This window comes from Ceratosolen solmsi, unplaced genomic scaffold (genome assembly GCF_000503995.2).
Source record: "Ceratosolen solmsi marchali unplaced genomic scaffold, CerSol_1.0 scaffold43, whole genome shotgun sequence".
NCBI classification, from domain to species: domain Eukaryota; kingdom Metazoa; phylum Arthropoda; class Insecta; order Hymenoptera; family Agaonidae; genus Ceratosolen; species Ceratosolen solmsi.
In genome coordinates, this window is record NW_011948431.1 from 422,767 (window position 1) to 436,284 (window position 13,518).

A 13,518-nucleotide genomic window follows, 5' to 3' on the forward strand; every position below is an offset into this window, starting at 1 on the left:
GCGGTTCAGTTCCGTGATGATCGCCGCGTGAATCACGGAAGGAGTTTTCAAGCTCTCTGCTTGTGCCTACAGACGTATAAGTATTTCACAAATATTGTCCTCTTCTTTTCCCCTCAACTCCCAAAAATCCACTGTTTTCACGCATAATAGCCTAGTGGATGTTAGTTCTTGTGATATCACTTGTGAAAGTCTGTGATATATGTCGTGCTTACGCATTCGATACTAGTGATACTGTGTTATAATTATTATATTAATTCTTTTCTTTTGAAAAGTCTGTTATTTAATGGACATTTTATTAATTCCCTATGATAAGATATCATTGGAAACAGGTAAATTATAGATTCCATAATTATTCCACCTAATTATTTGTTTACATATGCATACACGAGCTCTCGCGCACACTTTTCTCTCTGTCTCTGTCTCTGTCTCTGTCTCTCTCTCTCTCTCTGTCTCTATCTGTCTCTCTCTCTCTCTCTCCCATCTAAATTTCAACTCTCTCCGTTTCTGCGAGCGTATGTATGCATGTACGAGAGTACGCACGCGCTCATGTATGTGTACCGTAAGCCGTGTACTGATGCCTCTGCGGAGTTTTGCACGTGTATGTATATACGTATTAGCTATAAAATGGTTATGAATGTCGTATCATATATTATATTGTCAATGTATTAAGAGGTATCAGGCTTTTATTATTATCAATTGAATATTTAATAAATATGATGGAGTATAATATGCAATTGTGCTTAAACTTCCGTAAGTTGTTTTGAGCAGTGTGCAGGTAACTGTGTATATTGTTTACCCAATTTTTGAAATACGAAAGTGATGATACGTAACTTGTATCACTTATAGTTATTGAAATAAATTATTGTGCGCAGATATTTTTTAACGCAGCACGAATAGACGGTATTAATTTAAACAATGCAAAATTTTAATTTGGATTTCCTATTGGATGCAGACATTGTTCTTTCCACTTAAATTACCTAATTTCTTTCGATGTAAAAATTTATTAATCCAGGCTTTCGTTACCAATAGATTATTATTGTTATTTATTTTCATTGGATCTGTGTTTTATAATTTGCACTTTAATATTTTGTTCCCTATTAATAATATTGATATATTTTATGATTATTACTATATGCATAATTGATACATACAAATTATTTATTACTGTCAAATAAAGAATGATAAAATTCCATAAATGTTGATGAATATCTCATAAACCATATGGTGCAGTGTATTGACATCGTGTCAATACATACGTATTAATTACATATGTTTAGGTCTATAAAGCATTTAAATTATACATACATATTTCGTAAATTTTTATTTAATTTAAAAAAAAACCATAAAATACGTATTATTTATTTATTATTGTAGCACGTGGACTATTTTTAATAAGCCTGCGAATTACTTAAAAGTAAAGCTATATTGTCTTTGTTTTTTTTTTTTATAGGATATCGTGCCATCAATAATAACACATTTTCAAGTTACACAATCATTATATAATAATTATATATTCTAAAGATTAGTCAAAAGCATATTGTCATAAGCCGTAATAAAAATATGTTTGGAAAATATTTATTCATATGCTAATAATTTAGTGCATCCGAGTAAAGATATTAATTACGGTAAAACAGTAACTAATTATCAAAGTTCAACATAAAGTAAATATTTTCATAAGACGAGATAATACTTTAATAGAAAATGTTTACAAAGTGCATAAACAATATTATAATAAAATTATTAAATTATATAACCTTTCAGAAAGCTTTAAGCATAAAGTAGCTTGAGTAATTAATATGAATATTACGAGTGAAATAAATATTATTTTATCTAAAATTAAATATTTGCATTAATAGTAGGTGAGAAAAAATATAAATGTTGTGAAAAACAACCGTGTATTTAATATAATTGAATTTCATATTTTAATGTAAAGTTTTTTTGAAAATTTATAAAATCTATTTTGACCTGATATGATGATGGATTTTAACATTTTATTGTTAAAGTCGCTAGACAGTTTTACCGAAACATATTTTATAATTTATGAAACGGGGTTTTATGTTTGATATTTATCACTTTCTAGGAACACTCAATTTAGAAAAACTATAAAATTAAACTACTAATTAGAGATCAATTTCTGCTTTTTTTAGATTGTCGTTAACAGATTGTGTTAATGCATGTTTCGTCATTTTGTATATTTTCAACATAACAAAATTTCTATCATTTTCTTTAAGGCAAAGAAGACGAGAATAAATTTAGTAAATATTTAATCAATGAAACGACGAAGCGGCGTAAAGTGTCTGGCGATTAGATGATTTAATAATAATATCAGTAAGAATAAATATAGAGATAAATGCAACGAAATTAGTTTGCACTTATTAATCGCGTTAAAAAAAAAAAAAAAAAAAAAATCTAAATTTCAAAAGAGAATTTAAAAAAGAAAATAATGATGTTTGCACTAGACGCTTTGATCGATCGACGATTTTCTTTTACATTACAAATCGATAATCGTATTGCCCTGGACAGTTCAGAATCCAAATAGAATAAGGTCACTACTTGTGTTTATATATTTATTTAATATGTTGTAATATGAAATTTTAATATTGCCATTCTCGCGAAATGTTGTTTATTATCGGAAAAGTGATTGAAGTTACAAAGAACTTTAGAAGTAAATCGACGATTGAAAATAATAATTTAATTGTCTCGCATTAATTATCCAATAAGAAATACATTGGGTAAGTATGTTTATGTTATAGTAATAATATTGACGATATTCATCTACAATCCTAATAATTGCTACGAGCATATATTTATTTAATTTTTTAGCATTAATATCGTAAAACTTCGAGACGAACATTTAACATACAAAAATGTTTATTGTATGAATAATGTATGACGACGGTGAAATTTCAAATTGAGCCCATTGCATTAGAAATTTTATTTGGCGCCGATCGTACTTGCGCGACGGAGCGCGATATATGTGCACGCTGCCTTTGAAAATTAGGGCTATTTATTGGTGACTTTATAGTCGCTTGAAACCTTATTTATTTTACTCGTCATTTAGTAAATCTCTGTTAAGTTTTGCCACATAAATTTGCACATAAGTTTTGCCGAAGGAGAAATAATTCAAGAAATACGTTGGCCGTAAGCGGAACTCTTTCTTATTCGGGCTCGAGGCAGTTAAAGACGAATTTTTGCACGAATAAGTGAAATCGACCGGCTGGAATTCAATATAGTCGAAGCCGACGCGGAAAATATGGCCGCGCGGCTCGTAAAATTTTATCCGTCCCGAAATCGAAAGTTAAACCTAGGAGGTTGGGGTTTGCGCTCACTCGGTCGGCCGGAGTTATCTTCGTGAAAACAGCGGCGCCTCGGTCGTGACAGTTTTCACTGGGTCTCACCCCTGAGCGACTAAACGAGGAGGCACGATATTTATCTTTCAGGGAGGTGCGTGAGGAGGGTTAGCGTACTCAGCGGGACCAAGGTCGTGCCAAGGAGGATCGTCGTCGGCTTTAAGAATATCGCTGGTCGGATCGTTGAGCCGGTATCCTCCACGTGCTGCTCGCCGCCTGGAATATCGGAAAGTAAGTGTACTCGCGCCGAGCCTGAAGAAGCTGCTGCTACTAGTGCGGGTGCTCCTGTTAGTGCCGCTCGTACATCGAGGCTCGTTCCAATATGTCGAGCGAGACGACCTCCGACGAGGAGTCCTCTCAGGAGGATTTGCAGAGATACGACGTGGACGATCTCGAAATGATCAGAACTATCGGTAAGACTGTTTGCAAGAAATCTTAAGCTCTCTGCCACATTTTAATCGTCCACTGATGTTTTGATTGAATTTTTTTTATAACAATATTGATCGATCGAGCGTCAGTCACTGTTTTAACAAGTCATTTGTTATTGACGAAGATCAATTGTAAGCGGGCGATTAAGATTGAGTAATGTAAGTGTGTAGGGAGTGGAGGGAGTTAAAAATTGAAGATATTCGTCCTGTATAGATGTAACGGGTCACGGTATGAATTATATTGGCACTCGAGGCACACGAGAATAGAATGAAATTTAAAAATATGCAATATCCCATTGGCCGCTATACTTAAGATTATGCAAAAGCGAACAATTGCTTGTCGATGTCTGCCTACGTTCTATAAAATTGTCATTAGAACTAATTTATTTTTGTAGATTAGAATTTTTGGATTCGAATAGTTGAGGCACATATTGTTGAAATCCGAGATATATACATGCCAAGTAAACATATATGCTAACAAGAGAATTAATTTATAAGGTATTTAAATTTTGCCAATTAAGCTAAAACATTAAACCAACTTCTTTTTTACATGTGTTGTTATTATTGCAATTATACATAATAAATGCGCGGTTGTACGGTTAGTAAGAATATGTGAATATAAGTTAATTAAAATGCATTGCTTCCTATTAAATAAGATTCTGAAAAATAAATATTATCTTCGTATTATATGTGAAAGTTTTATTTAAATTTGTATATTAAACTGTAAATTTTTGTATTCAAGTTTCTCGGTTATTAAATACAATATATGGGAATTTTTTCTTTTTTTTTTTCTTTTTTTTTTTTTTTTTGTGGAAAACCGATTAAACTTCTCAAACTTCTCCTTTATTTTCTTTGTATTGTAAGAAGGACTATTCGTTATACAATAACTGCTTGCTATGACTTTTACAAGAAGTTTACATGTTCAGCATTGAATTTTTTGCATCTGTAAGCTATAACTGTGCGTATAAAAATAGTAAACAATCGTTGAATAAAGGAAGGCTGAGTTCACATTATTAACACTTACGATCTCAAATTAGCTAGATAAAATCATTGGACAATTAAAACATCATTATGGCGTTAAAAATAGTTTGATCAATTAAAAATAAAGCCAAGAAACCAATAGATTAAAGCAGAAAAATTATAGTTATAATCGTATACCTGTCCGAAAAGATAAAATTAAAAGAAAATTAATATCTTTCAAGTAAAAAAAAAAAAAACTTCTAGACAATTCTTTTTATAAGCTACTGCATTACGAACGCTAAACAATTGCTATTAATTATTAACTAAACAGAAGGTCATATTGTTTCTCTTACCTAACTACCATCTAATTATTTATTTAACGTATTCATAAAAAATTGCATAGTACACTTTTAAATTGCTTTATCCTTCTGACGTTTAACTATGAAGTGATGATTTTTTGTTTTATGCATATAAAATATCTGTAAAAATTAACAACATCGAGTGATTGATTATCTTGGAACAGCTAATTCAATAAATCATGTACGAATTTTTAAATGAAGTTATCAGAAGATAAATCTGCCGGATAAAATCTTGATGTAATTGAAGCAGAAATTTTTCGATTCAATGTATTTTATGTTAAAATAAAAAAATTAATGAAAAAATATTGTTATTTGATATTGTCATTGAGTACTGTAATTGTGTGTAATAGTGAAATACTTCATTATCGAATACTTATAAAAATAATGGATACATAAAGTAAAATTGTCTAGTTTGTAGTTTTTATTATGGTATCCTATAATAAACTTCATGGTATATAAAGTATAAAACGTATATAATTTTTATTATCATCCGATATAAATTCATTAATGCAAGCATGCAATTTTTACAGTTTTGTTGTAAAATAAAATAAAAATTGCCTCGACTTATAATAATGATTAGATAAATTTGTCGAAATGATAATATGTAAGCGTTAACAAACGGAGATTTCCTAAGTTTAAAATTATAAATCATCCGTAGTAAATCTGAATAATTTAAAAAGTATTTCAAAGGCAGCGTAAATATTTGTTATAAATATTTGAATAATAATCGACGATACTTCCATTATATAATTATTAAATTTCCATTATTAAACGATTTTTCCATTATTTTTATCATTAAGATATTAAAATTTGAAACATAACGTGCTAAGATCTATAATAATAATGCATCATCGAGGGAAAAATTGTATTTATTTTTCATTACCATCCAATTTTTATTATTATAATATTTCATAATACATTTTAGAACATCCATTTTATAACTGCATAAACTGAGAAAAATAATACATAATTTTAATCTAAAGTATAAATTTCATTTGCAGCTTTATAAATAATTTTTTTAATAATCTAAGCCAATTAAATTAGTACCTTGTTTATTATAATGCATTTTATAGAATTTCTATTTCCAAATGGTTTATGGACTCAATTAAATTAATTGTTTCGAATAATTGAAAGGCAAGTGAAGAAAATAGTAAGATAATTTCATATAAATGTCTTTGAATTTGTTAAAATACAATTAAACACGTTATAGACCATATACGTATATACGTATACATAATTCAAAATTGTTTCATAAGGAAAAAAATAATACGACAATGAAATAATAATATTGTTACGTAAAATTATTATTGCTGAGAAGCATAACTTTCAAAAAATATTTTATAATAATAAAAAAAGTTTATAAGTATTTATGTATGTTTAATTGTGATTGCACGTACATTTTTATATTTATGTTGCGAGTTTTTCTTTATGACATCAATTTATTGAGTTAAAATTAAATATTAGTTACATCACGTACATATTTCTACCAGAATTAAAACAGAATTTGTAAGAATTAAAATAATAATAACGCTTGGTAAAAGATAAGGATTTTATTGAGACATTATATATCATGACATTAAAATTCAAATTTTGTTTTGTTTTGTTTTGCTTTTTTTCTTTCTTCCTTTAATTATTATCTCGCGAGTAAGGGCTGAACATTAATGTGGAAATTTTTGTTTGAAATAGACGTCAAAAAATAGTGATGGAAGTAATGGAAAAATAGTTTCTAGAAATTAAATCTCCAATTATTTTTGTTTCATTGAAATTTACCAAATAACGTCTGATAATTGTTCATCTACTCGGGCCTTTTGCATTCGTTTTCATCTATTTTTTTCTTATTGGACGATAGTGGCCAAGTAATGCGGCAAGTGAAAGTCGACAGTGACTGACGTCGCCCACAATATTTTACTTCCCGACGCGATGTTTTAGCATCGTATACATTAACCAAGCCGGTTAATGTACTTTTGTATCGTTTTTGCCTCATCCTCTAGGTGCGACGAAAGGTACTCAAAGTCTGCGTGCAGCTCGGAATAAAGACGAAAATTTTCCTCGCTGGCTTACTTGCGACCTACTTACTTGCCAAGACGTTCTCCTTTCCTTATTTGTAGTAGTTATACGGTTCATGTAACTTCTTGTGGGCGAATTGTTGAAGAACACTTGCGGGAATCCACGTCGGCCGATGCTTGTCACCGCTGCGCACAATTAATTGGCTAGAAATCCGTTGAAAGAGAGATTTCTATTTCGTTTTCGAGAGTTCGTTGCAGCCATTGTTGCCGCTGCTAAGCCTCGTGTCAAGGATAATGTTGCGATTGTGCGTTAATTGAAGGTGCCAGTCTTTTTGCCCACATTTTCCTGACAATTATAAGGTTCGAGGAATTTGACAGTGAGCACTAGCCTACCTAAAGTCCCTCTTTTTATGCTCGTATTTTTAGAATGAGCATTAAAAATTATAAATTTGTTCGTGATGCTGTATTAAAAAGTTGTGGTAAAAGTAGCAGTTTTGTTGTCAGCTTTTGAAATTTTATGTCGAAAGGAAAGATTAGACCGATCCACCATTGCTTTACTCGAGGGAAAGTTTTTATAGCGATGTTTTTAGAGAATTTCGTGAGCAGCGTTGTAAAACGTAGCTGCTTGTTTAAATACATTAAAAAGATAGAAAATCGCCAATTTCAATTACGCGTTGTATTATATAAGCTTTTATCTGTAATGAGTAGAAATTTTAAGAAATTTGACGGTTCATGAGAAAGTTTTATTTGAACGTTGGCAAGCCAGTTAAATTAGCAAGCAATACCAAAGAAATATCAATCGAGCCAAAAAATTATATAAATTATTAATAATTAATTACCGTTAGTTTGTATATTAATTTTATACAATATTTGTAAGATATTAGTAATTGTTATTATAATATCGTAATGAAAAGAGTGATACGTTGATTTCTCGCTAATTTTCAGTTCAAACATTTCAACTGAACGTCATTTTATTATTTTATTACATATTAAAACGTATTTCAAAAATTTACCGTAAAGTGAAACATTCTTTAATATAATTACAGAGACTTTTCTCATATATGCGTATGGACGCGTATACGGGACTGTTAAAGTGTTTCAGAATATTTGATAATATTTTGTAAATGCAATACTTAATAACTGAATAAAACTGATTGTAAGTAATAAAAAAAAAAAAAAGAAAGAAAAACAAAGAGAAAAAAAAGAGAAAAAAAAGAAGAAAAAACCGAAGAAGAAAAAAAACTTGGACAAAATTGACGAATATTTAATATTTATGGTATATATATACATTTTTAAATAAATATTTTAGTAATTAAAAGTAGGGGATTAATTTTATAATATGTGTAAATATGAAATTTTATAAAATCATGGGAATAAATATTCGTGTCTTCTTCTGGTGGATGGTTTACCAAGAAAAGCAAAAAAAAAATTTGAAGCTACCGAGAACATAATTCCCAGTATTTTCTGAAATTAATGTAAGAGATGAAGTTTGTTATTGTATAGATTTATGCATCATTATTTACAAATTTTTTACGAGAGTCAGAAATATTTTTGAAAACATTTATTAAATGGAGAATGAAACTGTGGCACATTGAATTAGGAGGTATTTTAAAGCTATTAAAATGTATATTCAGGGTGGATGAGACTGACCTATATACTTACTGAATTTGCATCTATACAATTACGTCTAATGGTCTTACGGTGTTGTATTATAATTCTTCTGTAGCAACTAAGAAACATCGACGTTGAAGAAGGAAGGACCAATCATAGCCACGAATAGAGTAGCTATTAGCATCCTAACTAATCTTATACAAAATATTCTTAATGGTTATTTAAATGCTTTGAATATTAGATGCTACAATAGATACTCACAAAAAACCTATACTATTTGTCCTCATAACTTTCTACTAAGTTTTTTAACACACTTTTTAGATGCACATGTACATATCCACGCGCACATGCCACATATCTTTGTGCCCGTCATCCCATACTCACACACATATACTTTATTTATTATACACTATATATATATATATATATATATATATATATTTTTTAATTTTTTTATATCACATTACTTATTACTGTAACTAGCTAAAAAAAAAAAAAAAAAATTGAATATGAGGTGAAAATAAGTGAAATTCAATAAATGTAAACAGTGATATTACAAAAGTATTGTAAACAGCATTCCTGAAAAATTCCTGCAAAAATATGTATTAAATTTCTTAAAACATTAACAATTAATATTATATCTATCTGATTTATTTGATTTTATACATAATCTTTATCATTAATACAACTTTAGAAGCAAATTAATGAAACATCGAGCAAATGACTTTATATTAACGATTGGAAATCGAATGATATAGTTAATCTATTAGATGTTGATTTTAAAGTCTCGAAAAACAGAATAAAACTAACGTGAAGCTTCGCTTTTTGACAAAGGGACCGGAACGTTCGGTAGAGTCATATTGTGCCGACATCGCGGGAAGCCACTGGCTTTGAAAATACTATCCATGGTTGACGTAATCCGACTCAAGCAGGTAGATCACGTGCGCAACGAAATCACGGTCCTCAAAGAAGTCAAGCATCCCTTCATCGTTAACATGTGAGTGTAATTGAAAAGCCCAGCGACACGTGCACGGACTTTATATTCTAGGCGCATATTACGACATTTTACGATGCCAGGCATCACGCGTTTAACTCTTTACCAAAAGTGAGTACAGGTAGGTGGGCCTAAGTGTAAGGAACCTTATGTACCATTTTTTACAAAATACTTTCTCAGCCTACCCGTTCTTTCTTACGACCACAACTTCCGTACAAAGGAATTAGCGTGGTTAGATTACGATCATTCTTACAGTGTATTCAAACAGACATTCTTACAAATTTTCTAAATATAATACCTTCACATATTATATTACGTACACTACGCACGCATTAAATGTGCTGAATATTAAAAATGATGTATCTCGTTTTGACAAATACTTACAATAAAACATATTTATTTGTCACTATTACATCTAAACAGAAAACCTTCACTTACTGTAATATTATAAAAACACTTGTATTTATTTGCAATCACTATTTATTTATTAATAAGGTACATATATCCTAGTTAGCCCTTTGTATGAAATTATTTTTATATAAATTAATATGCATACACACAGACACAGACATATTTATATTTATATTTATATTTATATTTATGAAAATTCAGAAATTTCTCTTCGAAAGATCTGATCTTTTGTTAATTCTCGTTTTAAACGCTAAAATTTAACAAAACATTATAATCAACGTAGCAAAACAATATCGTTATTTGACATAATTTTTTTGTAAGACTATTAATAAGTATAATTAATTATTTAATATACTTCTTAATATCGACTTAATTATTCATTTGAAATAATAATAAAATTTACACCACTTGCATACATACACATCTAATTAGTATTCAATGCTTAATGCTGAGGTTGTCTATCAAATTAAAAACTAAATAAAATTTCTAGAACAACTTTGAGAAAGCTCCGTTATATCGTTAAAATGTATTGTATTTGTATATATTTTATCTTCACTCAGGCTTTGGAGCGGCAGAGATCAGGCGAGGGTTTACATGTTGCTCGAATTCGTCGCTGGTGGGGAGCTTTTTTCATATCTACGGGCGGCAGGACGTTTTTCAGGCAGGACGAGCTGCTTTTATGCCGCCGAAATCATTTGTGCTCTCGAATACTTACACAGCAAACACATCGTCTATAGGGACTTGAAGCCAGAGAATTTGCTGCTGGACAGTCAGGGACATCTCAAGATTACCGATTTTGGATTCTCGAAGAAATTAAGCGACAGGTGACGACATTCATTAACATAATTGACAATACAGTTTTGTAAAAGCTTTTATAATAAAAGGATATTCCTTTAGGCATAATAGCTTTCTAATAATAAATCTCTATTATTTTCGTTTCTTTGATGTTTCATTACTGTCTCGTAAATTACAAGAAAATTGTGCAATTTTGAAATATTTGTTGCATTTTAATAGCACTGTATTAATGTAATAATCATGAAAATTTTATTATTATAAAAATTTAATTCAAATAACTATATATATATATATATATATATAAAATCATCATAAATTCGGTACATCGATTACTTTATACCACATACCATAAAGTCTATGATATATGCTGACATGGCGGGATATATCATTTATAATTTTATTCGATGGATTATAGATAGATTAGATGCAGAAAAATTTTACACACAATTCATATAATCTGTATAAATTATAATTGTATACATGGAATACATTGTTAATTAGTGATAAACATTCGAACAATTAATATGAATTACGATTATTTCGAACAACCAAATAATTTATAGTTGCTATAATTTTTACCATTAATAATGATATTCTTGAATTTAAGCCAATAGTAGTAAATTTAAACATATCATCGGTCGGTTATGGAAATTCATTAAAAATTAATTAAAAATGTTCTTCTTCTTCTACACTATTATAATGTGTAAACAAAAATAATCTAATCGTGTTTTATGATTATAGTATAATGCGATGACAAGGAAAATTAATAGACGTTATAATGAATTTTTATAGATAGTCACGTATATTCATGAACAAGTGGATGCTTACGAATGTTATCGATCTACATTAAAATTATGCTACTTAAAATATTAGTATACACGTATTCATAAATTTATAACGATAATTACTTTCAGGCTTAATGCCAAATACGTTCATTTAAATTTATGTTCTCGTCTTATTTTTCTTTATAGTGCATGTTTCTTGCATTAATTATTTCAATTCAATTATCAAAATGCTTTTAGCTTCTGATATTTTAATTAAATAATAACGTGGCTGTGATTTAATCCAATCGAGTTAATGGGATTTAATTTAAACAGGACCTGGACCCTTTGTGGCACACCCGAGTACTTAGCTCCCGAAATAATCCAGAGCAAAGGTCACAACAAAGCCGTTGATTGGTGGGCTCTGGGTATTTTGATTTACGAAATGTTGGCAGGTTTTCCGCCATTTTTCGATGACAATCCTTTTGGTATTTACGAGAAAATTCTCGGAGGTAGAATAGACTGGCCTAAGCATATGGATCCCATTGCTAAGGATTTGGTAAAAAAATTATTGGTTGCCGATAGAACAAAGAGGCTTGGTAATATGCGACAAGGAGCTGAAGATATCAAAAGGCATCGATGGTTCAAGCTTCTTGACTGGTCACAGGTATCACTAAAATATTAATTAATAAGACTAATTTAGAGAAATGATTAAATGATTAAAGTTTCCTTTAATACTATAGAATATAAAATGTAATTAGATTGTCATTATGTCATGTTGAATTCAATTAATGATGAATTGATAATTCATTATTTAATATGGAATATTTTTATTACACAATAAAATTACGATCTATTGCTAACGAAATCTCCATATAATCAATATTATTTTATTGTTATTACAATTCATACGTTCTTTTATGTAACGGCATATCAAGCGAATAATTAAATCTAAAATATTATCAGCTTTAATGCGCGTTACTTCGATACAACGTTTAATTGATACAAACTTACAGGTGCCACTGAGAGGTTTAGTTCCGCCCATAAGTCCAAGGCTAAAGGCACCTGGTGATCCAAGTTGTTTCGACGACTATCCAGAAACCGATTGGAGATCGCAGCCTCCATTATCAGCCGATCAATTAGCCTTATTTCAAGATTTTTGATTCTATGCCAATATGGCTAATTAGCAGATAACGATACAAGTACAAAATCGATGCAGAATTGCATATAAAATAAATGTATGTGTATTTCAAGAAAGATATTTATTAATATTTTTGTACTTTACGCAGCAGTTGACTCTTTTTGCAATGAGTCTCTAGTCAGTTTGATATTTATAAGGTTCAAAAGATGATGGAAAAATTTAGGAATATTGTTGGATGAGTAGTAAAAGTATCAAAAGAAATAATTTTCTTTTCGACTAATATCACAATTGCTTTCCTAAAAGTCTTAGTTTATAATGGTGACAGATCGATTTTGATATAATTTTGTTATTAATTTAATGCAATTTGTAAATAAATTTTTATTATTTGCTATATTTTATTACTTGTTAAATCGTATAGAGTAATTAAGAAGAAAAAGTGATCCTATATACTTATATATTATAATATATCTGTAAATGTAAGTCCTTAATTGAAAATTTGTTATTAGAAGTGATAATAAATTTAAGTCGTCGAAATTATATATATTCATTATTTTACTAATTAATTGTCTTTTTTTTCTTTCTTTTTTTTTTTCATAAAAATGAATTAAAAAAATTATTGAATTTAAAATAATAGTTCGTATGAAACAAATTAAATAACAAAAAATAGGACGTATTTAATCTCTGAAAAATTATTAATGGCCA

General features: G+C 29.3%; 1 protein-coding gene across 1 annotated transcript; it reads left to right on the plus strand.

Annotated features, from left to right (window-relative positions):
• Positions 1-20: 20 nt before the first annotated feature.
• On the plus strand, positions 21-12,902 carry Pka-C3 (Protein kinase, cAMP-dependent, catalytic subunit 3). Its single transcript, XM_011502016.1, has 6 exons — positions 21-329; positions 3,441-3,763; positions 9,549-9,711; positions 10,680-10,943; positions 12,012-12,342; positions 12,692-12,902. Exons 2-6 carry the CDS (start codon positions 3,673-3,675, stop codon positions 12,836-12,838), a joined length of 996 nt encoding a protein of 331 aa, XP_011500318.1. The 5' UTR covers positions 21-329; positions 3,441-3,672; the 3' UTR covers positions 12,839-12,902.
• Positions 12,903-13,518: the final 616 nt, after the last annotated feature.

What these genes read in the sequence shown, in the direction of transcription:
- Pka-C3 (XM_011502016.1), top strand. Translation starts at nt 3,673, where the DNA reads ATGTCGAGCGAGACGACCTCCGACGAGGAGTCCTCTCAGGAGGATTTG. An exon ending in TCGAAGAAATTAAGCGACAG is followed by an intron (nt 10,944 to 12,011) that starts GTGACGACATTC and finishes TAATTTAAACAG; the next exon opens with GACCTGGACCCTTTGTGGCA. An exon ending in AGCTTCTTGACTGGTCACAG is followed by an intron (nt 12,343 to 12,691) that starts GTATCACTAAAA and finishes ACAAACTTACAG; the next exon opens with GTGCCACTGAGAGGTTTAGT.